Consider the following 26,675-nt stretch of genomic DNA (forward strand, 5'->3'; position numbering starts at 1 on the left):
TTAACCATTAGATTTGTTGATCCCAAAATAAATTAGTTCGTGTTTAGCTGGAATATACTGCTAAGCATATTTTACTCAAGTCATTAAGCCTATTAGAGTAAAACACTTGGAAATTTGCATCCTTGGCCTTCTAATCCGTCTATCTTTCTGAAGTAAGATAATTTAGAAATAAGAAATATTGAGGCAAAACGCGACTAAACTTGTAAGCCCGGGATAAAGCTCAAAAGCCCTCCTCGGTGACGTTGATTCAGAAAAATGTCACCTCCCAAACTTAGTATTTATAAAGATTCCCATCACAATATTCAAAGTACCACTTTATTTCGATACCAGGTATTAAATATTAAACCTATGAAAAACCTTTTGCCCCAGACTTATGATAACAGATTAACAGGATTAAGGATGGGAAAGTGTCAGATCATACCCAAAATGGCCTCCAAATTTAAATGTCAGTCTAACATGTTTGAGCTATCTTTACTTGTTGTTTCCTTTTGTTCTTTCACCTTTCCCCCATTCTAGGTCAGAGGATTTCAATGATGCCACATATAACTAAGAAGAGAACTCATTCTTAGTCTGAATTGATGATTCACCCTTAGTGAATCTTAAACGAAAGTTCGTTACAGACTTGGTCACCTGTAAGTGGGTCGGTTTTGAATCCTTTTGTCAGACCCTATACATAAGACCAAAGCGTTTCCGATCAAGCCACACTTAGCTGGCTTGAGTAAGGCACATTCGCATATCTGAGCTTTATTGGAATAAAATTCCCCTTGAGGATTTCCTAGTCTGGATGCCTCCTTTGGACTTGCTTAACACAAGGTGTTGCAGAACGTACTTGTCTTAGTACACTGGTCTGGGATAGAAGTAGTCATACTTAGGGTATTCCATGTACCGCATGAAATGTGTAAGAAATAACAAATGATGTCACATGAGGATCTGAAGAGACTATTCCCAGTTTTAGATCTTCTGTCTTGTGCATGTATTTAATCATGTATATAATTAAATAATTAAGAGTACTTATCTTTTGAAGCGCTACCATGGTTTAGACCAAGGTTGTTCACCCATGATGGCCTTTCTTCATGTGTGGGAATCTGGATCTATAACCACCATGTGGTGTAGAATTCATTCAGATTCATGAAATTTTTCTTCTTACTTCATACAGTTCATTCAGATTCATGACATTTTTCTTCTTACTCCATACAGTATGCCCCATGACCTTTTTCCTTACAAGCTAGTAGTGGAGGAGGATAAATGTGGAGTTGTCGCCCAATGCTTAGCGGGCGCCCAACGGTTTTAGCTCATCAGAGCAGACTTGAATTGGTTGGAACCTTTAGGTTGACCATTGACTTGATCATGACTATGTGCATCTTGAACTCATAGGTTGTGTGCGTTTTAGGTCGTTCCGGCACATTGTACATCATTTGATATGAATTCAAAGGAAGAACTTGAAGGATCCTACAAAAAATTCCAACATGTGCTATGAGTGGTAAAACGGCAATAACATCTCCCATGTAACTCAAAATTGAGTTCTGCAAAATTCTACAGAAATTTGACTTATGTATCTTCACGATGATATATGGTGCAAAATCCATTTTGCTCCAAACAAGTACAGTGTAATATGGGAAATTGTATATGCTGCTGCGACGTGTTGTTTACGTTGGCTTGTTGTTCAACTACTTTGTGTGCCAGATTTGAGACTATTCTTTCTTTTGAAAATTCTAGAAAAATAAGAATATTGTAGCTCGACTTCTAGTAATATATGGCATGTCATGGGGGAAAATCAGGAAGGCCTTGAAATCTTCATTCTGCCTTAGATGTGCAATTCTAACAAGAATCCAGCTTCGATTGACTTCATACGTAAAACTGAAAAGATTGGCTTTGTAGAAAATTATGAAACTTTGATACAACGATCTTAAGCATCTTAGTCTTTGTCTCCAACTGGCCTTTTGTTGAAATTCATCTGAGAAGTCAACTTTTTGTTGAAAATCATTTGAGTGCGCATAATGGGTTTTAGGCATAATTACATTGCCCCAAAGCTTTATGCGAACACTTTCCTCCTATCAGAGTGTTGATGGACTTGAATTGAGTTGCGTATAGACTTCAGATGAGAGATCTACAAATCAAACTTGTGATGGGGTGTTGGTCCGCACAAGGCCAAACTTGCCCTTGTGCTGGAGCATGATCACCATGTTGCATTGTAGAACAGTTGAACTTTTACGTCTTTTCTAAGGGTGACTTGCCCTTAGTGTACTTCTCCTTGTGTTGAGATTCTAACATGCTCTTCAAGGAGATTTCATCGTTGTCGTAGTTACTAGCTCCATTGAGATGGTGTTGGACTGAGTTAGTCAAATGTCACAGGATCTAAAAGAAAAAAGGGATGTGCAATCAGCACATATCCCCTTTAATGAGTCAATTTTATATTATTAATTTACCCTAATCTTAGTATGTTTTAGTAATTATTTTGGTGAAATTTTGGTACCTTATTATATATTATCAATGTAGGACATGCAACTTCCTCTTGAGCAAAAAACGATCAAACGGATGAATTTTGGAGTGATTCCAATTGGAGGATGTTCATGAGTCTCTCAACGTGTCAAACTTTCAGATTTTTCTACCGAACAATCAATTTTATGGCGACAAAATAAAGGTCTAGCATGTAGTGCAACCAAAATTATGTTTTTGGGATTAATTGGCCTTTTTTTGTGTCCAAAAAGGTGTCTTTTGATGAAGGACCTTCCTTGGAATGTGGTTGGGACAACTAAGCTTCAAGAAGAGTTATATTGGGCTTGTTTTGGAGCTATCAAGGGTCCAAAAGTGGTTGTTTTCTCAAGTGGCTGATTTTCTTTGTCAACAAAGGATTATGTTTCCTAATTTATTTTAATTTATTGGTTTCCTAGTTTTATTCTAAGACCTTTTCTATGAAGGATTTGATATTCTATGTAATATAAATAAAGCCTTTGGATGGCCCTATTGTTCTTCTCTATGCAATTTTTGAGAGTGGAATTCGGCCAAAGCTTAGAGATTTTAGACTTTTACATTCAAGGTGTTTTCAATCTTTTTCTATTTCAATAAAATTCCTTTTGATTATAATTAAGATCATGCGTAACCAACTTTCTTTTGCTAGGGCGAAGTCATAAGCCTTAACATGAATATGTAGTCTTTTATTTAATAACTTATGAAATTATACATGCATACTTTGAATTATTAATCACTATGTTCAAACTGTCTTTCTATCTTAGTAATTCGCGACTATTAGGATGCTTAGATAAGTAATTTGATGAACTTCAGTTGGAATATCACTAGTGGATTTGAGTATTGCTTCTTGTGGTGAATAATTGTAATTTCACTTAGGATGAATATCACGTCTTAGAGGTTGCATGGCTTTTCAAAGGGTTTTCACAAAACTTAATGAGTCTTGTATGTTCATATTTGATATGAATATTATAGATGGATTTCATGTTTGATATACATTCTTGCTTGAATATCACAAGGAGAATATGCATAATTTATAAATAAAAAATAAATAAAAAAATTGGTAAAACTACGTTAAATTGTTAAGGTGATAGCGGAACCCCAGTATTTCCTTACTTTGATTTTCAAAAACTGATTTTCCTTTTCTTTAATATTGAAGATTTTTCTAATCTTTTTAGTGAAATTCATTTTTATTAATTTAGGTCATAAATCAATCTTTCCAAAACTTTGTTTTTAAAATAACTAATTGATATTTTGGTTTAATACGAATTGTTTTAATAATCCATGTAGAGAACGACCTTACTAAAGCCATATATACTACAATAACCTTGTTACTCTTACAAGTATTATAGGTGTTTTAACCCTTTTTTGTGTGTGTGGTAAAAATCCTATCACCCTTTCGCAAAACGATAACAAATAGTCAAATTGTGTTCTTTGTTTTATGGTTAAGTGATTTAAACTTTTCAAAGCAATAAGATACTAGAACATAATACATAAAGGTATTAGAACCCCCCCCCCCCCCCCTTTTTTGGTGTTCTTCCGGGAAAATCTGGGCCTTGCAATAAGACTCTTCCTCACATCATATAGAGTTAGGGTTCATGATTCTTCAATCCATCATGAAGTAATTGTGAGTCTGTGACCGTCGTCCTTGTTTTTGTTGTCACTCACAGATAGGATTTTTACCATCAAATCAACTTTGATTTGGTCCAAAAAAAAAAAAAGGTCTCTTTTTAAAGCTTAAGACGTCCTCAACAAATCTTTAGAAGGAACCTTCCTTGAAATATGTCATCTTGATCTTCAAATTACCCAAAACGTTTGGAAATGTCAATCTGAAAAAGCTGTGTGATGGCCTTCTTTTCTTCGCCATGATCAAACGACTTGAAATTAAATTATAAAATTTTGACTCAATTATCTTTTAAGACTCACAATTCCACTCTAACTAAAATTACTCCAAAAGTCCTCCTTGGATGCCTTTTTGCCCAAGGTAGATTCACATGTCGATAGAGTGATTTGGACGAGGGAATATAAATTCACTCTCAATGAAAGCACCAATTGTTGGAACCAAATTCACACACATCTGCAGACGGAGGCAAGAACCAAGTCGGAATTGCCTATGATCAGCGGCGAGGAGAATGAGGTTGATTGGGGGTATGGTTGAATCCAGAAATAACTGCCTACATATCTTTGGGAAGGAGAATCAAACCATGGGTGTAGCTCTATGAAAGAATGGAGTAAACCATCATTGGCGAATAGCCTATGATGAGGCATTGAGAGATGAGTTCTCCATGGACGTGTCTATGAGTAGAAGGCGGCATAAGGGCTTACATTAGGCATGGATAGAATAAGTGTGTATGTATCTAAGAAAAAGATAAGTAAAGGGAGATGTATTTGTCTATGGTAGTCTTGTAAAGAATAAAGTGATCGTACCTCAATAAATACGTAGGCTAGTGTGTTTATATGGATCGAGTCCTTGTAGGGAAAGTAATCTCCATCAAATTGAGAGACTATCTAGGAGGAATAGGATAAGATACCCAATCTTTCTAGAATCTTAATTATGTTGCCTAATCCCCTAACATATCTTAATTTGACTTTAATTACGGTTTCCTTACTTCGAAGACAAGTAATATCGTCAATGAGCTTAGGCCTAGTCTATCTAGCTACAACTAACTGACTTCACTTGTTATTCTGACTTCATCTTACTAAGGCTAGTCCGAGTCTAACTAGGGTTACTCTGAATCTGACTAAGGCTACTTCGAATTTGACTAGGGCTACTCTAAATATGACAAGGGTTACTTCGAGTCTGACTAAGGTTAGTCCTCTCTGACTATAAAAGTAACCTATTTTTATCCACATCAAGCCTCTCAGCTTATTCACCTAAATATCACATGCTATGGGCATTCAGGTCTTTCTTGCCACCTAAGATACCACATGTCTTAGGTCCAGATAATCATGATCCCAAACCTCATCTCCATTACCATCTCAACCTCATTATCTCCCTCACAATCTCGTAATATTCATCAACACATGTAACACCGTCCCCACTCGTTTTGGTGTTTCTCTTTGAGTTTGTTGATGGATTCTTGTGGGGAAGATGAGTTTTAAGCTTAAGCTTGGAATGATCATGGGACAAGCTCAAAACGTGAATTAAATGCGCTCAACCTTAAACCAAACTAAGTCGATTCTCTTATTCAATTCAGATTTTAGTATTGGTTACATTCCTTGCAAAGGCTTGTAACTGGACTGGTTTAGAGCTTACACCTTCACATTGTAGTCAAATTCGATTCTCTAATCTAACAAATCTATCATTTAACCAAAAAAAAAATAACAAATAGAAATTAATCAGATGATATAATAGAGCTTGTTGTGGTAAATCACTTAAGAAGGAACAACACCCAAATTGGGTACAATTCGTATTATTGGGCCGAATTCTGGGCCCAATTAGTTGCTGTGTAAAATTTCCAAAGTCGGTTAAAAATAACGGTCGTATTCGTATGTCGCCGAGGAGTTTAATTTTGCTTAAATTTTGCAGAATATTGAATTTGACATGTAAACAAAGTTTGATTTGACCAAGTAATATTTGAGCTGATTTAGCTGATGTCAATGAATGGTTATCTCTTGCAGATTTTGCTCTTAAAGTTCCAGCTGAACTTGAGTCGGCTTTGCGGTTGAATGCGGCTCAGAACTATATAACCAAGAGGCCGTGGCTTGGTAAATACTGGCGTCCATTACTTTCACCCCGGTTTTGGTATAAATTTAGTTATGTATATGGATTTTCTATGATATCTTATTATTCTCTGCTTTTCTGTTTCAGATCGTTATGGAATCAATGTGAGACCCATTGCACCGATTGGAAGTTCGAGTAGAAAAGTACAAGTTGATTCATCTATTTTACACCGTTGCTTGCCGGATGAGCTGCTCTTTGAGGTATCATCCGTGGATGAATGGCTGGTCAAAATTTTGATCAAGTCTTTAATATAAAAACATTGGTAGCAATGATGAAATTACAGTATTCTTTTACATTCTTCATCCATTATCTTCAGTTTGGTTTTGAGAAAATTTTTTTGATGGAATGATAAAAGATGTAGGAATTTTTACATCCTTGAGGTAACTGAAGAATCTCTGATTTGAACTGACTATTCTGAGCATGACTGAGCGATGTTTCAAATTATCTTTTCCCTATAGATATTGATTATATATATAACCTGGCTCCGGTACCAAATTGGTACGATCTTTCCAAGAAAATTAAGCAAGAAGTAAATGCAATTAAGAAATCAAAGATAAAAGTGCTTTCAAACTTCTCATAGCTTTCAAAGAGGCTCAAACTACAGATATAAATTAGAATGAAATGGAATCCCTAATGAGGTGCTCCGCACCCTACTGTAATGATTGGGAAAAGAAAAGAAAAAAAATATGCCAGCTCGATAATAGGTATCATATAAGGGTCTAAATGTAATTGTGCGATATCTATATATATAATTGTTTTACTTCGAAGTATAAATTCTTGGTACTGAAGCGTGCTTATTTAAAGAGTATTTTATATGTTTTGTGGATTCTGAATCGTTGTGGGTATAACTGGAATTGGAGATTGAGCATGTGTGGTAACATGTTGACATTCCTTATTTTGGTTATAAAGTGAGAATATTTACATGCAGGTTTTTGCATGAATGACTCCATATGACTTGGGAAGGGCAGCTTGTGTTTGTTGAAAATGGAGATACTGTAGAAAAAGGTATGTAGGCTAAAAATTATATTTGTTATTGATACATGAATGTGGAAAAATGGAAGAGAATGCAAATGGAAGAGAATGCTTATGGAAGAGAATGCAAATGGAAGAGAATGCTTAATTTTTCATTATCTTTCTCTACAAGATTACAAGGATATATATACATGATACAAATGTGTAGGTAGGACAAGGTAGCCGTCCTAGTGTGTAGGTAGGACAAGGTAGGACGGCTGTAGGACGGCTTGACGGCTGTAGGACGGCTAGTGTGTAGGTAGGACAAGGTAGGACGGCTGTAGGACGGCTTATTCTTCCAATAATAATATTATATACAATTACACAAGGACTCCAACCATATTCCTTATTTGTCTAACACTCCCCCTCAAGTTGGAGAGTGGATGTCAAGAACTCCCAACTTGCGTAACATACCCGAAAACTTTTCTTTCCCAAGAGGTTTGGTAAACAAGTCTGCCAACTGTTGTGCCGTACCCACATGCTTGGTCTCTATTGTGCCATCTACAATCTTATCTCGTATAAAGTGACAATCCATCTCAATGTGACGAATTCGTTCATGAAAAACGGGATTGGCAGCTATATGTAACGCTGCTTGATTATCACAAAATAAAATGGAAGGACCATCCAAAGGAATGTTCAAATCCTTCAACAAAAAACGAAGCCAAACTATCTCGCAACAAGCACCTGCCATGGCCCTATATTCCGCCTCTGCTGAAGAGAGCGAAACGGTTTTCTATCGTTTCGTCCGCCAAGAAATCAAAGAACCGCCCAAGAATACACAATACCCAGTAGTCGAACGGCGAGTGATAGGGCAACCTGCCCAATCAGAATCACAAAACGCAGTTAACTTGGTCTGGTTGTCAGAACGAAATAATAAACCTTGACCTGGAGTAGCCTTCAAATAACGAACAATACGAAGCGCAGCATCTATATGAGATATCCTTGGCTCGTGCATAAAACGGCTTAGAACATGCACAGAATAGGTGATATCCGGCCGAGTGATAGTGAGATATATTAACCGACCTACTAATCGTCGATACTTTTCAGGATCCTTGAGAAGTTCTCCTTTATCAGATAATTTTGTGTCATCCATAGGAAAAGCAATGGGTCGTGCTCCCAAAAAACCATAGTCCTTGAGAATCTCTAATGCATACTTGCGTTGAGAAATATAAATCCCTTGTTTGGAACGAGAAACCTCAATACCCAAAAAATATTTTAAATCACCAAGGTCTTTTATCCGAAAATGATCACGGAGAAAAGACTTCAGAGAATTAATGGCACTAGCATCATTGCCTGTAATCACAATATCATCTACATAAATGAGCAAAGCTGTGAAAGAAATACCAGACTTTTTAGTGAACAATGAATAGTCAGCTTTGGATTGTTGAAAACCGGCAGAAATGATGGCACTAGTGAATTTGGCAAACCATTGGCGAGAAGCCTGCTTAAGACCATAAAGTGACTTGTGAAGGCAACACACAAGATTCTCCCCCTGTCGCCGAAGACCAGGAGGAGGAGACATATAGATTTCTTCATGTAAGTCACCATGTAAGAAAGCATTATTAACATCAAGCTGATGAAGAGACCAAGACTGACTAGCAGCAAGAGCAAGAAGACAACGCACCGTAATCATCTTAGCAGTAGGAGAAAAAGTGTCATGATAATCAATACCTTCAGCCTGAGTGAAGCCTTTAGCAACCAAACGAGCTTTGTAGCGGTCAATAGAGCCGTCGAAATTGTGCTTGAGTTTGTACACACACTTACAACCAATGGGAATTTTGCCAGGGGGCTAGGAAGTTAAAGTCCAAGTACCATTAGCATGTAAAGCTTGAAGCTCCTCAGTCATAGCATGTTGCCAATTGGGGTCAGTGGCAGCCTCGGCAAAGGAGGAAGGCTCCACAGTCCGACAGACAGAGTTAATGTAAGAAAAATGCCTGGGAGAGTAACGGTGATAAGAGAGAAAATTACAAAGTGGATATCGCGTACCTTGTGTAGAATCGGGTTGCGAAGTCGAAGATGGGTGGGATGGAAGAATCACCTGCGAGCAAACGTAGTCTTTTAAATAGGATGGAGGTTTATGGGCACGGGAAGAGGTGCGGGGAAGGGGAGGATTGGTAGGTAATGGGGGGGTAGGGATGTCCGTGGGTAAAAGGGTGAAAGGTAAGGAAGTAGCAGGGGGGGAATGAGGGGATGCCGAGAGGGCAGGGGCATGGGGAGGAACGGGTAATGGGGCAGCAAGGGAATCTGTGGGAGGCGTGGAAGGGGATGAAGGTGGATGAGGGTGAGGCGTCGGGGCAGGAAGGGGTGGGTTATATGTAAAGTCCAGAGGGGGTGGGATGGGTAGGGTAGGCGAAGAGGATGGGATAGGAGGGTGAGAAACGGCATAAGGGAAAGTACTTTCGTGAAAGATGACGTCTCGACTAGTGAAAATGCGGTGATTGTCGAGATCGTAAAGGGTATAGGCCTTTTGTCCATGAGGAAAACCGAGAAAAATGCAACGATGAGCCCGAGGGGAAAATTTGGTGGTGGGAGTGACAGAGGTGGCATATGCCAGACAACCAAAGACGCGGAAGTGGTCATAAGATGGGGTTTTCGAAAAAAGAACCTCAAATGGGGATTTATGATGGAGAAGACGGGTAGGGAGACGATTGATGAGATAAGTAGCGGTAAGAACACATTCCCCCCAAAACTTGATAGGAAGATGGGATTGAAAACGAAGGGCGCGAGCGGTTTCAAGAAGATGACGATGTTTTCTTTCAACAACGTCATTTTGTTGGGGGGTATAAACACAAGAAGTTTGTAAAAGCACCCCATGATCAGAGAAAAAACTACGAAGAGATAAAAATTCACCACCATTGTCAGTACGAATGCATTGGATGGTAGTGCGGAATTGGGTAGTGACATAAGCAAAAAAATCCTTAATTAATTGTTGAGTGTCGGATTTATGTTTCATGAGGAAGACCCACGTAAAGCGAGAAAAATCATCCACAATGGTTAAGAAATAATTAGCACCAGAAAGAGAAGATTGACGATTCGGGCCCCAAATATCACAATGAATTAAAGCAAAAGGGAAAGTTGATGAAATTGAACTCAAAAGAAAAGGTTGACGAGTTTGTTTTGCCAACGGACAAACATCACAAATATGACTAGAATCAAAAGTGCAATTAAGAGAGCTAGATGCTAAAGCTTGCAAACGAGTGGAGGAGGGGTGACCAAGACGCCTATGCCAGAGGGAGGAGGGGATGGTAATGATGTTGCAGAGAGGTTGACGGGTGGGGAGAGAAGAGGTAAGGGCCACAAGGTAATACAGATCGCCACGTCGCTTACCCACACCAATCATCGCCTTCGAAACCAAGTCCTGCAAAACACACCAAGAAGGAAAGAAGGTTATGGAACACGATAATCCATCTGTAAGTTTACCAACCGATAAAAGGTCCACTCGGAAATTAGGGACACATAAAACATCCTTCAAAGTAACTGAGGAATTTAAAGGAAGAGTGCCGGTAAAAGTAATGGGAGCGGAAGCACCACTAGGCAAAGAAACAGGCGGCAAATGTGAAGGAGAACGATTAACCAAACATGAAGCGGAAGAAGTAATATGATCCGTAGCACCACTGTCAAGAATCCATTGACCATGACGAGAGGTGACAGGTAACAAACCTTGGGCAAAATCAGTAGTGAGCACGGCATTGGCCTGAGGAGGGGTGGTGGTGTCACGTAGAGCAGCTAGAACACGGGAGTGCTGCTCGGCAGAGAGGTCAGGCATGGCAAGCTGCAAGTCATGCAAAGTGGGCTGGGTCCCATGCACTTGGTGGATCGTTGGAGTAGAAGAGGAGGTGGGGGCCTGGGCGCCTTGCACGTGATGGGCCTGGGTGAAATTATGGGGCCGGGAAGCAGAAAACCGTGGCTGCCGAGGAGGACTGGAAGGTGCATGGCTGCGGGAAGAACTGGAAGCAGTGGCACGGCGCGGTGGTCACCACGGTTGGCCATGGAGGGGATGGCCAACGGGATAGCCATGAAGTTGATGGCAGGTGTCTCGGGTATGATAATCAAAATTGCAGTAGGTGCAGTGGAGGGGAGGACGAGCAGAGGAGGGACGGGACGGGCCACGAATAGCCATGGGAACGGCAGAGAAAGCTGCCGAAAAAAAAAATTAGGGCTAGAGTTATAAACCTGCTCTGTATACCATGTAGAAAAAGGTATGTAGGCTAAAAATTATATTTGTTATTGATACATGAATGTGGAAAAATGGAAGAGAATGCAAATGGAAGAGAATGCTTAATTTTTCATTATCTTTCTCTACAAGATTACAAGGATATATATACATGATACAAATGTGTAGGTAGGACAAGGTAGCCGTCCTAGTGTGTAGGTAGGACAAGGTAGGACGGCTGTAGAGGACAAGGTAGCTGTCCTAGTGTGTAGGTAGGACAAGGTAGGACGGCTGTAGGACGGCTTGACGGCTGTAGGACGGCTAGTGTGTAGGTAGGACAAGGTAGGACGGCTGTAGGACGGCTTGACGGCTGTAGGACGGCTTATTCTTCCAATAATAATATTATATACAATTACACAAGGACTCCAGCCATATTCCTTATTTGTCTAACAGATACACTATCCGTAACCCTGTGTTTTGGCGTAATGCATGCTTAAGGCTTGGCAGGTATAATGCTGTTGGTTTTAAAGTTTGTCCTGTTTAAATGTTGCACCATGTATATATTGGATTCTAAACTGGGACATTTTTTTCTTAAGCTCTCTGGAGTGGTGGAAAACCATGAGTACGACACTTCATGGAGGAAAATGTGGACCAAGGGTTCGCACTGATGGTAAGATGCATTTGTTTCCTGCCTCCCTTTCTTCTTTGCTTAAAATTTCATCACAATCTGTATTTAGATCTAGACCATGTACCCAATGATGCTATTTCTTCAACGTGAGATTCCTCTCAATAGGATTTATCTGTTTTTCACATCTCAGGTCTGTATGTGAGCAGGAATACCTATATCCGTACCGGAATTGCAGATTGGGAGTTCACTTGGTATGCATAGTTTGTTTTTAGGTTTACCATTTATCAGAGGCCTATTAGTATTAGACCTGTGGCTTACAATGCTACAAAGTTAGATTGGGAGTTTTCACTTTCTCATTCCAAATACCCCAACTCCACTCACTTGTAAAGGCATGACTTTGATCCTAGCCTAGGTCCTTGAAAATGATTCCCATTGGGGATGCGTATATGTCATTCTAGTACTTGAAGCCTAGTTGAGACTACGGAAGTGTAGCTGCCTTAATGTTATCATGCGTTGATAGGGAAATCGTATAGTCAAACAAAAAGTAGTTGCAAAGTAGTCTTTTTATGTAATTATTTCCAGCAGTTTTGAATCATTGTTTTGCTTTTGCAGGTGTGCTATTACCGTTACATGAGATTGTTTCCTTCTGGCCGATTTCTCTACAAGTTGGAATATCTGAAGATTTTCTTAACTGATTTTTTTAATTAACGATAATTATATGGATCTGATTGGCCCTAATTTGTTCTCTTCTCTGCACTATCAGAATTCATCTCAAAAACTCAAGGATGTAGCGAAGTACATGAACTTCCGTGGAGCCAGGGCAGACTATGTTTTCAGTGGCCATTACACTTTGTCAGATGATAAGGTCAGGTTATGTTTCTTTAGATCAGTTAAAGTATTTTTTAAGTTTTGGATTTAATTCAATTCAATCAGTTATTGATTTAGTGGAGTGTTTACTGAGCACAGATATTCGACTACTCTACCTTGTTTAGTTTGCATCTTAAATTTTTTTCTTCTCTCTTTCGTTGTAGGTTGAAGCTGCAGTTCTGTATCCAGGAATGCATCCTACACTCCTACTGTGTTGAGAATCCGACTGAGGCATTGCAACAGCTTGCATGGTCGCAATATCCTTTGTGAAGATTCTAAGATATTGTTATGAACACGGAGGACTGTCTATTATGCCACTTATGATTTACGTGATAGGAAAATGCAAGCTGGTAATTTAAATAAATTAGTTTAAGGTGCACTGTGTAGTTAAGTGCTGAGTGATCAAATATTCTAACGCGGACATCCAACAATTATTTGCTCAAGTTAGAATGTGATTTAAAGTCAGTTACACCTCTAATCTGAGTTGTGAAGAAGAGAAATTAAGCTAACGAAGGCATGTTTTTCGTATTAAATAACGTCTGCAAGATTCTGTTTTTGCAGTCCTTGTGGGAAGATAAGACTTTGAAATGGGGCGGAGAGGGAGTCATTTGTTTTATGCGTAGTTTCTAATTGGAATGTCATTGGTGCTTATCTGCTTCTCGTATAGGTTAAGAGGAACAATAACAGGGGCAAACAATAGGATGGATTTGCTTTCACTTGTTACAAGTGGTGTAAACAATAATGAGGTTAGCGGCCCTGATGAGGATATCCTTGGGGTGGTTGAAGGGTGGCAGGATGACGAGACTCACAACCCAGATGTGGCGGCTGTCTCGCACAAGAGGGGTCTAACACCTTTTGTCTTTGCCCCCTTTGAGGAGGTACATGTATTTCTTCCTTTTCACTTTACTTTCAGCAACCAAGTCCCTCTTCATGTAAAGGCTTCTGTGAATAATTGTTGCGGTTCAACGTTTGGTGTTTCCTTACAATAGTTGAGTCTATTTTCTTCTTGTCCGATCAAGAAAAGTTTATATGATTCCCCTGCTGAAAGAGAGGAAAGGTCAACAAGATATGTTGTTTTGATTTCTCACTTTTTCTGCCAAATGTTTCGTGTTTGCTTTCTTTGTGGTGTAGGTAGAAGCATCGTTTCTGAATCTGCCGGTGGAGAAGATGGATTATTTTGTACCAGGCTTATACCGTAACAAGAGAGTCTCCGCTATGTAAATACATTGTACAGTCATAAGCTTAAATGTTGAATTGAAGCCACGACGGCATCAAACATGTTCCCAGTGCGTGCTCTTGTTTTTGCTTCTGGAATTCACTGTCTTGCTGGAATTTTATGTACCAAAATATAAAGTTACGTGGAATGTGAGTTGTAATCTTGATTTCACTTCTGGCGTTCACTTGTGAGTTTTAAAATCCGGAAGCACTTACAGTTAATTGAATGTTGAACATTTGGTATGTGCTTTTGTGATGGTTAATTGAACCACAGCATGAAGAGTATAGGGTAGGCCTGGTAATTTCTGACACGACCCGATAACAAGACACGATACTACACGAAATTAACAGGTGTTTGGGTCGACACGATAACGAATCGGGTCGTTATCGGGTAACCCGATAAGCACCTGTTAAGATAACGGGTTGGTTCGGGTATACACGTGGGTAACACGATACACGATAAGCAGAATATTATTTTTATAATTTTATAACCCTAAAAAAATACTGTAATAATTATATACATTAATTTTACAATTTTATACCCCTAAAAATTATAATAAATATATATATATATATATATATTAAATTAACTATAAAATTTATAATAATTATAATAATTATATATACTATAATAATTATACCCCCAAAATATTAAGTCTATCTATAATAATTATATATATATATATATATTAAATTTTATAAAAACTATAATAATTATTAATTAATAATTTAATATGCATGATCATGCATTGCATGATTTTGCATCCATTGAAATTTGATGTGATTTGTTTCCATTCAAATTTCAATAATCAATTTCTTGCCATTGCCAACTTGCCGCCCTTTTTGAAAGAAAAAAAATGGAGGGAAAATGAAAATGTTAAGAAAAGTTGAAAATAAAACAAAAAAGTGAGGGAATTAGGGAAAGATGTTGGAGGGAAAAGTGAAAATGATAAGAAAAAGTTGAAAAGGAAACAAAAAAGAGAGGGAAAAATGAAAATTAATAGAAGTGGTGAGAAATTTTTTTTTTTTTTTTTAAGTTATTAACTTTTTATCACACACATGACTGTCATGACATATCTCACTATTTTTATAATGACACACGTGACACGTGATGTATGTACTATTCCGTGTACCAATCAATTATAATTTATACGTACAAAATAAATAGATTTAAATCTACTTAATAAATATATATATATACACACACACACGGAACTTGATTGATGGCATACGAATTCTCCAAAACTAATTTCAACGATCCCAACCGTCAAACTTGTTTGTATATGCTTTGAGATCACATCAACAAAAAATCATAAAAAATAAACATTCAGAGATCAAGTAACGGGACAAAGCTTTTCAACGGTTATAAACGAAAAATCACGATTTAACGGTTATTTTAACTCCGATTTTGATGATTTTTTATAACTACACTCCTTGACCCTATATGAATACAATGAATGAATTCGATCTTCAATTTAAAATATTTACACAAGTGGATACCACAAAATCTTATGTTATACTTAATAAAAGTATAAATAAACTCTAAGTGTTAGTCAATCTATCGTTTTACGAATTCTCCCAAACTAATTTCAACGATCCAAACCGTCAAAATTGTTTGTATATGCTTGGAGATCACATCAGCAAAAAATCACAAAAAAAAAAACATTCAAAGATCAAGTAACGGGACAAAGCTTTTCAACGGTTATAAACGAAAAATCACGATTTAACGGTTATTTTAACTCTGATTTTGATGATTTTTTATAACTACACTCATTGACCCTGTATGAATACAATGAATGAATTCGATCTTCAATTTAAAATATTTACACAAGTGGATACCACAAAATCTTATGTTATACTTAATGAAAGTATAAATAAATTCTAAGTGTTAGTTAATCTATCGTTTTACGAATTCTCCAAAACTAATTTCAACGATCCAAACCGTCAAAATTGTTTGTATATGCTTGGAGATCACATCAGCGAAAAATCACAAAAAAAAAAACATTCAAAGATCAAGTAACGGTACAAAGCTTTTCAACGGTTATAAACGAAAAATCACGATTTAACGGTTATTTTAACTCCGATTTTGATGATTTTTTATAACTACACTCCTTGACCCTATATGAATACAATGAATGAATTCAATCTTCAATTTAAAATATTTACACAAGTGGATACCACAAAATCTTATGTTATACTTAATAAAAGTATAAATAAACTCTAAGTGTTAGTCAATCTATCGTTTTACGAATTCTCCAAAACTAATTTCAACGATCCAAACCGTCAAAATTGTTTGTATATGCTTGGAGATCACATCAGCAAAAAATCACAAAAAAAAAACATTCAGAGATCAAGTAACGGGACAAAGCTTTTCAACGGTTATAAACGAAAAATCATGATTTAACGGTTATTTTAACTCCGATTTTGATGATTTTTTATAACTACACTCCTTGACCCTATATGAATACAATGAATGAATTCGATCTTCAATTTAAAATATTTACACAAGTGGATACCACAAAATCTTATGTTATACTTAATGAAAGTATAAATAAACTCTAAGTGTTAGTCAATCTATCGTTTTACGAATTCTCCAAAACTAATTTCAACGATCCAAACCGTCAAAATTGTTTGTATATGCTTGGAGATCACATCAGCAAAAAATCACAAAAAAAAAACATTCAGAGATCAAGTAACGGGACAAAGCTTTTCGACGGTTATAAAAGAAAAATCAAGATTTAACGGTTATTTTAACTCTGATTTTGATGAATTTTTACAGCTACACTCCTTGACCCTATATGAATACAAAGAATGAATTTGATCTTCAATTTAAAATATTTACACTAGTGGATGTGGATATCCCAAATCTTATGTTATAATTTATATACTTAATAAAAGTATGAATCAACTATAATATTAATAATTATATACATTAATTTAATAATTTTATATCCCTAAAAAGTAAAAACTATAATAATTATATATATTAAATTAAATTTAAAAATTGATGACCATTGGATCGGCTGAGATTAAATCTCAGCCGTCCATTTCATAATTATATATATATTTTATTAAATTTAAAAAATTGATAACCATTGGATCGGCTGAGATTTAATCTCAGTCGTCCATTGTGTAGGTAATCAACACTCTCATTAACTCAGCTCAATCAAACACTCAGTCTCTGTCTGTCTCTCTCTCTCGAAAGACTCGAATCCTCGATCGACTTCGTCTTCGACTCTCCGAGACCTCACGCCGTCATGCGGACGCGGCGCCTCACGGGCCCTCTCACCTCACCTCAGTCTCAGATCAGTGACCTCACTCTCCTCGTCGTCCTCGAGTCTCGACCTCACCCAGGTCCCAGACTGTCACCCTCCTCCTCACTCAGTCACTCTGTCCCTCACTCCTCACCGGTTCACCCACTCTGTCACCCTCCTCACTCACTCCTCAATCTGCCCTCCTCCTCACTGCACAACAAGGTAAGAAATTCCTACAATAAACTCAAGGGTTTCTGAATTAGGGCTTGTCGAATTAGGAATTTCTTAAATTAGGGTTTCTAAATTGGGGCTTTTGGAATTAGGAATTTCTGAAATTGAAGTTTCTGAATTAGGGATTTTGAATAGGGACTTTGAATTTGGGCTTTTGGAATTCGAAATTTCTTAAATTAGGGTTTCTAAATTGGGGCTTTTGGAATTAGGAATTTTTGAAATTGAAGTTTATGAATTAGGGATTTTGAATAGGGACTCTGAATTTGGTCTTTTGGAATTCGAAATTTCTGAAATTCATGTTTCTGAATTAGGGATTTTGAAATTCATGTTTCTGAATTAGGACTTACCCTTTTCGGAGTGGGAAATGAGGGAAGTCATAAGTGATTCCAATTTTACTAGTTGTCTATCTTCTGAAGAGTGGGATAAAATAATGAAGATTTCCAAGTTTTGGGGGTACTTTTATGAGGTTACTTGCTTATTCTCTGGGACAAAGTACCCCACATCAAATTTGTTCTTCCCTAAGGTCTTTGTAATCCAACTTCAAATTAAGGCAGCCATGAATGACTCTGAAAGCTTCATGAAGAAGATGGGGACTTACATGTATATGAAGTTTGAGAAGTATTGGTCTGAGTATAGTTTGATTTTGGCAATTGCAATCATCTTAGACCCTCGTTATAAATTGCATTTTGTGGATTGGGCTTACACAAAGCTTCATGGTGTGAATTCGGTTGAATTTACAAAGGTTGATGACAAATTGAATGATCTCTTTGGTGTGTACTTGGAAAAACTTTCACATCTTGATAATTCAAATACTGCAGTGAATTCAGTGCCTATTCATCAAACATAATCTGTGGATGTTATCTTTGAGGTAACCTAAGTTTGTTTTTATTTACTTTATATATTTGTAGATTGTAGTATTAGTACTATAATAAGTGTTGAAATTATATTTGAAATTGACATGATGCATGCTTTTTTATGATGTAGGATTTTGATAATAATTATGATGGTTCAAGTTCGATTGAAAAAAATGAATTGCAGAAGTAATTGGAGGATAAAAGAATAGATAGAAAAGTAGACATAGATGTTCTTTCTTGGTGGCAAATGGAGCGTTTTCATTATCCGATACTTTCTCAGTTAGCACGAGATGTGTTAACGATTCCCATTTCAACTGTTGCATCAGAATCTGCATTTAGTATTGGGGGTAGAGTACTAGATCAGTATCGTAGTTCATTATTACCAGAAACAGTTCAAGCTTTGTTGTGCACACGAGATTGGCTATTTGGAAAAGGAGGTAATATATTTTTATATGGTATAGTATTATTATTTTATTTCTTTTCATAATTATTTTGTTTAACTTTTCATAATTGAATGATTTTTAATGTTTGCTTTTTCTATACTTAGTTTATGCGGAAAAGAGTTCTGACGTGGAAAATCTTACTGAAAACATCTTCAACATAACTCTTGAAGGCAATAGATCAAGCCAAAGTTCCAATACAATTTCATGATGATCGATGTAAATTGAAGATTGAAGATTTTGTAAATGGAGGTGTAAACTTTTAAGAAAGACTTACAATCTTAAAAACAAAAACTCTTTATCCTTGCACATTTAATATTTGTAATAGATTAGTAGTGTATGTATTATTTTTTTTATTTGGCTTTTATTTTCGAGTGTAGATATAGTACTTGAACGAGAAATGTTTTAATGTTTTGAAGTAATATTTATGTGGCAATGTGTGGTATGTGCAAATTTTAAAAAAAAATATATTTTTCTTAACGGGTCATAACGGGTCGGGTCACTTTACCCGTTGGGTAAAGTGACACGACCTGTTAAGGACCCGTTAAGATAACGGGTGTGACACGACACGACCCGTTAAGATAACAGGTGTTACATGAAAACGACACAAACACGATAGACACGACCCGTTTGCCAGGCCTAGTATAGGGTGTCAATTTGAGAAACTAGTAAAACAACTCTGCAATACCAATCAAACCGCATTCACAATCACCTGAACACCCACTAACCACAATCCTCACAAAAATCCCTTAATCCTCTCCGCCGTGTACCTGAAAACGAGCACCAAGGCATTCCCAACCCTCCACTTAAGCAGCTTATGCTCTTCTTCAAGGCAGCGAACCACATGGCCCAAGTGTCATTTTAATTCTATATGGTTTACAAGTTTTGGTTATTTTTCCAAATTTCTCAAAACTCTACACACGGTTGGCACGTGATTGACGCCTTTTTATTAATTTTGGTAACTGGCACATGAGTAACACTTGTTGAAAAGAAAATAACTTCTTTGGCCTACGTTGTGTACAATGATATAAATGATATTTACCAAGTGTGGCTTTAATGCTACTTATCATTAAATGTTACGAGTGTTTTAATTGTTAATTTTGATTTCCACAATTGTTTAGTTCTTCTATTTGCAGTCTCAATCATTCATTTTTTGGATCATTCAATGCTACGTAGTATTGATAAAAATCGATATTTATACTAACAAGTGGGGATTTGAACTAACTTACCCATGCAATAGTAATGTTATATTAAAATTTCCATCCACAAAAGTTGAACCTTAAAACAATGTTATAAAAATCCCCGTCTAGCGGAGCCTTGGCCCCATCTAGGCACTAGGCGGCTAGTCACTGCCCCAATTAATGCCTAGGCGTTTGAAAATTAAGAAAGTGCCTTATACCTGCTTGGGCTTTTGCCTAGCCTGACTAAACCCGCCTAGGTTGCAACTCTCACTTAGACAAAAAATTAGAAAACTTTCATTTTGCGTTTTAATTATTCAATAAAATGTAAAAGACTTGTTGAATACACTCATTATGTATGCTTGTTTCCCATATTTTCAATGTCCTAATACTTTATAATTTAAATGTCATTTTAATTTGTAATTTATGTATCCCAAAATAATTATTTGTGTTTATTAAGTATAGATAGAAACTTATTTATACAATATATAATAACTTTATTTAAATCCACCTAGTCCGCACCTAGGAGTTAGGCCCTAATCTGTTACCCGGCTAGCGCCTAGCGTCTTTTAAAACCTTGCTTAAAAACGTCCCACTTATAAGTGAAAGACAAATATTTTCTTTTTGTTAACGGTAATGAATAGGAACTTGAAATTCTTTTTGTTACGGTGGGGTAGTTGAGATATCAACTGAAATATTTTAGATACGTTACGAATACATTGCATTCGATACTAATTTCTGCAACCGTGTGCTATTAGTCTCGGACGAAATGCATTTGATGCACACAAAAACTCGTGCAGTCAAAAGATTAAGTAAGATCCCGACGAACAAGATATCGCTAAATGACTCACCCATCCTATGGGTTTAGGATCCCAAATTTGATATGCAAGCCTCAATGAGTTTCTACAACCTGCGGAACATGCGCAGACCAATAATTTTACAGTCGAGACACACGACAAAATCGACCACCTTCATCTCAGTAGCGTTTCATCTCTCCTAAGAGCTCGGGATTTTCTAGTATGCACCGCAGGATCCTTGGCCAATGGATGGATCATTGACTGCATCCAATGCTGCAAGAATACTATATACCGGAGCATAGTAGAATAATCTGTTCTTAACTAATCTGTTCTTATTTGGGGAAGGAGAAAAATAACATTCGAAACAATTGTTTCTTCATAACTACAAGCATGGTGCAGTTTAAACTTTAAATAATATACTTATAACGAAAAATTAACCAAGTTTTATAGTGATAGCACCATCATAAAGAAATCAAAACAATACGACCTTCAAATGATCTAGAGAAACGACATACTTGACTCCCTTAATCTGCGCGAGATTGCCCTGATCGGGATGAGAGGATGATCCCCACGATGAGACCATACAAGGCAAGAGCTTCAGCAAAGATGAGGATGAGAATCATACCAACAAAGAGCTTGGGCTGCTGTGCATTAGCTCTGAGATTAATCCAAAACGAACAATTGGTTAAATATCAAACCCACGTGTTATGTCTTCGATAGAAGAGTGCAAGTAGTGCCCTATTTACCAATGTACAATCTCACGTGGAAGAAAGCATACGAAATTCAATCAAGTGCAAAAACAACTGAACCAAAAAGGAATGGAGCTTTTGATTCCACCAAATCCAAACAATGATCCACATTTTAAGAAAAAACAACCAGGAGATTCTTGATCAAGTGTTTCAAATCCCCGCTGGTGATGTTGCTATAGTTTTGAGTTTTTTGACACTAGGATTATAATTCAAACTATAGCAATCACATCGCATAAACCCTGGTTATCAAAGGATGAAAGCCTGTAACTAGCCAATCTTACACTTAATCGGAAACACAAAAATAAAAGGCACAAATGACACTCATATGTAACCCAAACTGCTTTCACCTATTTCCTTGGAACTGAATGTGACAAGGTTGAATCTTATCAAAGCATATACCCGTTAACCAATACCTAATAGGAAATGTAATTCTACATCAGTACAGAATATCTGCATTCCACATTAGCCATACAACTAAAAACCAACATTGTTAAAACTACTGGCAATTTGGCATACAAACGATATATCATATATCCCCGTCCCCTTATAAAGTATTGTATCTCGGTTAATAGCTTATTGTTGGAAACACATAAGAACTTTGATTACAAATCCAAATGCTTCCCGAGTGGCGGGTATTCATCTAGCAGGTCTCATCGAGACGTTTAGCTTATTTCACCCAAACGCTGTCAACAACGGTTTCACTATTCAAAAGCTCTGTTGCCACTCCAAATTAATTCATGTCCACTGTTCTAAAAATCCCCACCTAGGCGCTAGGTGGCTGGCCACCGCCCCGATTAATCCCTAGGCATTTGAAAATCAAGAAAGGGCACCTAGCATGCCTAGGTGTCTATCTAGCATGCGTAGACCTGCCTATGTCACGACTCTGACTTATAGAAAATAGACAACCTTCATTCTGCATTTATTTTTTCAATACAATGTAGAAACTTAGTTGAATATTCAAATAAACACTCATTATATGTTTATTCCCATGTTTTCAATATGTTTTAATACTTTATAATTTATATATCATTTTATTTTGTAATTTATGTATCCCAATGAAATTATGTATTAAATAGGCGCTTCTTTATATGATATATAATAAATTTACGTAAATCCGTCTAGCCGTCTAGGCGCTAACCCGCGGCCCAACTATTGCCTAACGCCTTTTAGAACCTTACATATCAATGTGATGATTGTCAATAGGATACTAATTCACAGCTCTGTTACATCTACATATAAACTACAACATCTTCCTACACAATCATACAAGTTCTAAGTAATAAGACCAACAAAACAAATGGGTTTTGGTCAAATTCAGCTAAAACTACGAAATTATTATGAATTAAGAGGTAAGAGTTAGAGGTGTTACCGGACACCGGCGTCACCGACAATCCCAATCGCCATTCCGGCGGAGAGTCCGGCCAGACCGCAAGCAAGGCCAGATGACAAGTGAGCATACCCATCAAACAGATAATAAGATTTGGCCTTCGGGTTAATCCCGGTACTAATAATAACAGCTATAATAAGCCCATAGATCCCGAGCACTCCCGCCATAACCACCGGAACGATCGATTTCATCACGAGCTCCGGCCGCATCACTCCCATGGAGGCCACGCCCACGCCGCTCTTGGCCGTACCATAGGCGGCGCCCATGCCTGCGAAATCATGAAAATTAAGAGTCGAAAGATCAGAATTTGAGAAAATTGAACGAAATTGAAAAACTTTGAGGGAAAAAAAGAGATTGAAAAGCGAGGGGGAAAGGAGTTTTACAGGAGAAGACGAGGGCTGCGGCGGCGCCGAGGAAGCCGAAGAAGGGAGCGGTTTCGTCGCCGCTGAAGGTAGAAGAAGCCATGTATCGCTGTGTGTGTGAGTGGGGGTGTATGGTTGCGGGGATTGGGGGGCGTGAGCGAATCTGGGGGTTTGGATGAAGACGAAGAAGCTCTGTTTTTAGTAGTTCAATAATGAATCGAATTCGTCTTTGGGGATTTGAGAGAGAGAGAGAGAGAGAGAGTTGAATCGGGGAGGACGGTTGATTTTGATTTGAGTGGCTCGCCGCTCGCGGTAAATTATCGTTGCAAGTTTGCAACTAATTCAAAGTCAGGATAAAATGGGAGGTCTGGTTCGAGGGTCTGAGTTGGTGCGTCTGTTTTACTCTGATTACTGACAGAGTGAAGTTCCTGATTGGTGTATCCAATCGGAATTTTAAGAGATTTTAATTCTTTTAACAAATCTAGGAGTATTTAATTGGAATTTTAAGTGATTCTTTAAAATTTAATGTGCATTCAATCAGAATTTTAAGATAGTTTATTAAAATCCTTAGAAATCCGGATGTATTCAACTAGAATTTTAAAAAAGTTTATAACATTCCAGATGTATTCAATTAGAATTTGAATTTAAAGAATTTAGAAAAGTTGAGGAATTTGAGGGAATTTGAGAGATTTTATAATGTATTTTAAGCATTCACAAATCTTACCTCTCCCCATGAGATTTTAAGGGAATTGAATCAAAATTTTACATGGAATCTCTACAAATCAGTTAAACTCCATAAAAATTCATGGATTTATAAATCTATTAAGGGGGTGTATTCAATTGGAAATTTGAGAGATTTTAATGGATTTATAAATCCATGAATTTTTACGGAGTTTAACTGATTTGTAGAGATTCTATATAAAATTTTGATTCAATTCCCTCGAAATCTCATGGGAAGATGTGATATTTGCAGATGCTTAAAATACACTACAAAATCTCTCCAATTGCCTCTAATTCCTTAACTTTTCCAAATTCTTTAAATTCTAATTTTAATTGAATACACTTGGAATGTTATAAACTTCTTTAAAATTCTAATTGAATACACCTGGATTTTTAAGGATTTTAATAAACTATCTTAAAATCCTGATTGAATACACTTAAATTCATTAAAAGAATTAAAATCTCTCAAAATCTCAATTGAATACATCCCTATAAAATATCTCAAATTCCCAATTGAATACACCCCCCTTAGTTTATCTACACTCAAAAGTAGTGGATAACTGCGACTTGTCATCAGTTATTCCCTTTAAAATAAAAAATAAAAAATAAAAAAGAATAATAATAATAATAATAATAATAATAATAATAATAATAATAGTAGGGAGATCTAATTTTTAAATCAAATTCGCATATTGAGTGACACTTAATAAATAATCAAATCATCTACAATCACATCATTTGACTTTAAAATTTTAGTCTCCCTAACATTATCATTCAAAAATAGTTGAATTCCATTAATATTTTGAAAATTTTAATAGCGAAGGCCACACAACCTATGCGTGAGAAATATAATTTTTTTTAAATATTGTTTTTCAATTTTTTATAGAAGGAATTATTTGTTTTTAACGGAGTTGGTAGGCATTCGGAAAAAAGGGGTTGGCAGTTAAGAGGGGAGAGAGAGAGAGAGAGAGAGAGAGAGAGAGAGAAGGAATTATTTGTTTTTATCGGGGTTGGTAGGCATTCGGAAAAAAGGGGTTGGCAGTTAAGGAGAGAGAAGGAGAGGGAGAGAGAGAGAGAGAGAGAGAGAGAGAGAGTTTAGAGGGTAAGACGGTCTCCTCAAATTTTAATTTTTTATTTTTAATACAACAATATATTTTACATTTAGGAAAAAAGAGGGAGTTTGGCTAGAGAGAGAGAGTTTAGAGGGTAAGACGGTCTCCTCAAATTTTAATTTTTTATTTTTAATACAACAATATATTTTACATTTAGGAAAAAAGAGGGAGTTCGGCTAAACCACACAACGGGCAATCTAATTTGGTATCGAATTCGTCGTCCACGAGATTCGAATCTAAGACCCCTCATTTACAAGTAAAGAGGAATACCACCAGAACATCATACTGAATGGTAGGAATTGTAAAATAAATTTTAAATTTGAGGCACATATTGTCAAATTTAAATTATTATTTTATTACATTATTTTATAGTTGTAATTAGTGTTTTAAAACAAAAGATATGAATATAAATTATGAAAAGAATTTATTAATTACCAAAAATATATTTGAAGTTGCTGTCAAATTTGATATCAATTTCCTCTGATGCCATTTCATGTCATGCCACATAGGAAATGACATTTCGTTTGAAAAACAATAGTGATATCTTTTTTAACCGATATTGCTGATGTGGACTTTGGGTGACATGATTGTGTGATAGGAGCATATTTATGCTACTTAGCTATGTTGTTTCTTTGCATTTAGTTAGTTAACTACTACTTATTATAGTCTTTTAAGCTATTTTCATATGTTTTTAGGTCCTAATGGCAAAAGGAGCAAGAAAGTGCATTTTGGAGCTATTTGGAGCAATATTGGGCATGGATTTGATAACTTAACTATGAAGCAAAGTGGAAGGACGAAATTGAAGTCAAGAGAGGCTAGGAAAGGCTACAAATATGGAGAAAGAAGTTCAAATACAAAGAAGATAAGGAAAGAGCAAGAAATAAGGAACATTATCCAACATTATCTTATCCTATCCTAACCAACCTTCTCTTATCTTATCCTATTTTATCCAAATCAGTTTGTGCCTTAAATCTAGTTATTTAGAAGAGATTAGTTATACATTTAAACACTTAAACTCAGATTCTAGAAGCCTAATTCCTTGTGTGCCGCATATAGGTCATTCCTTTGAGGTTTAGGAGTTGTAATTCATATCCTACACCTATATCATATGTCCTTATCCCTTTAGGTCCAGAAATCTGTTCTAAAACATTCTTTCTAGAAGTCCTATCTTCCAGAATACAAAGGTGCCGCACCCTATCCATATTCCCTTTGGTTTTCAGATTTCTAGACGGTCCAAAACCCTAGTCCTTTTCCCATTGGATTGTGTAATCCTTTTCCTTTAGAAATTGTGCAAGACTTAGCCTATAAATACAAGCCTTTGCCGTAGGTTTTATCCATCCATTCACTCATTCATTCATTCATACATTCAACCATCAAACACCATAATTCACACCACATCACCCTAGTGCCGCAAGCAAGGAAGGAAGGAGAAGAAGACTTATGCAATCTGCCATCCAAGGGAGTGTCGTGCATGCCATTGGAGTGTGGAGTGTTTCTAGGTGTATTCTATCCTTAGTTTTAGTTCAA

General features: G+C 36.7%; 1 protein-coding gene and 3 long non-coding RNA genes across 5 annotated transcripts; 3 read left to right on the top strand and 1 right to left on the bottom strand.

The window, feature by feature from the left end:
- The first annotated feature begins 6,084 nt into the window (after window positions 1-6,084).
- LOC137718722 (uncharacterized) lies at window positions 6,085-7,184 on the top strand. The gene is made up of 3 exons (XR_011065919.1): window positions 6,085-6,174; window positions 6,278-6,390; window positions 7,119-7,184. It is a non-coding gene; the product is annotated as an uncharacterized lncRNA (long non-coding RNA).
- Window positions 7,185-12,003: 4,819 nt separating this feature from the next.
- Window positions 12,004-12,648, top strand: LOC137718723 (uncharacterized). The gene is made up of 3 exons (XR_011065920.1): window positions 12,004-12,024; window positions 12,173-12,233; window positions 12,595-12,648. It is a non-coding gene; the product is annotated as an uncharacterized lncRNA (long non-coding RNA).
- A 90-nt stretch (window positions 12,649-12,738) lies between these two features.
- LOC137718721 (uncharacterized) lies at window positions 12,739-14,349 on the top strand. Of its 2 annotated transcripts, XR_011065918.1 has the most exons (4): window positions 12,739-12,847; window positions 13,014-13,199; window positions 13,517-13,727; window positions 13,981-14,349. It is a non-coding gene; the product is annotated as an uncharacterized lncRNA (long non-coding RNA). The 2 variants fall into 2 exon arrangements; XR_011065917.1 differs by having other exon boundaries at window positions 13,014-13,727.
- Window positions 14,350-21,135: 6,786 nt separating this feature from the next.
- LOC137718040 (V-type proton ATPase 16 kDa proteolipid subunit-like) lies at window positions 21,136-23,610 on the bottom strand. Its single transcript, XM_068457560.1, has 3 exons — window positions 23,338-23,610; window positions 22,937-23,222; window positions 21,136-21,475 (listed from the first exon to the last, which is right to left on the bottom strand). Exons 1-3 carry the CDS (start codon window positions 23,417-23,419, stop codon window positions 21,343-21,345), a joined length of 501 nt encoding a protein of 166 aa, XP_068313661.1. The 5' UTR covers window positions 23,420-23,610; the 3' UTR covers window positions 21,136-21,342.
- Window positions 23,611-26,675: the final 3,065 nt, after the last annotated feature.

This window comes from Pyrus communis, chromosome 15 (assembly GCF_963583255.1).
Source record: "Pyrus communis chromosome 15, drPyrComm1.1, whole genome shotgun sequence".
Lineage (NCBI taxonomy): Eukaryota > Viridiplantae > Streptophyta > Magnoliopsida > Rosales > Rosaceae > Pyrus > Pyrus communis.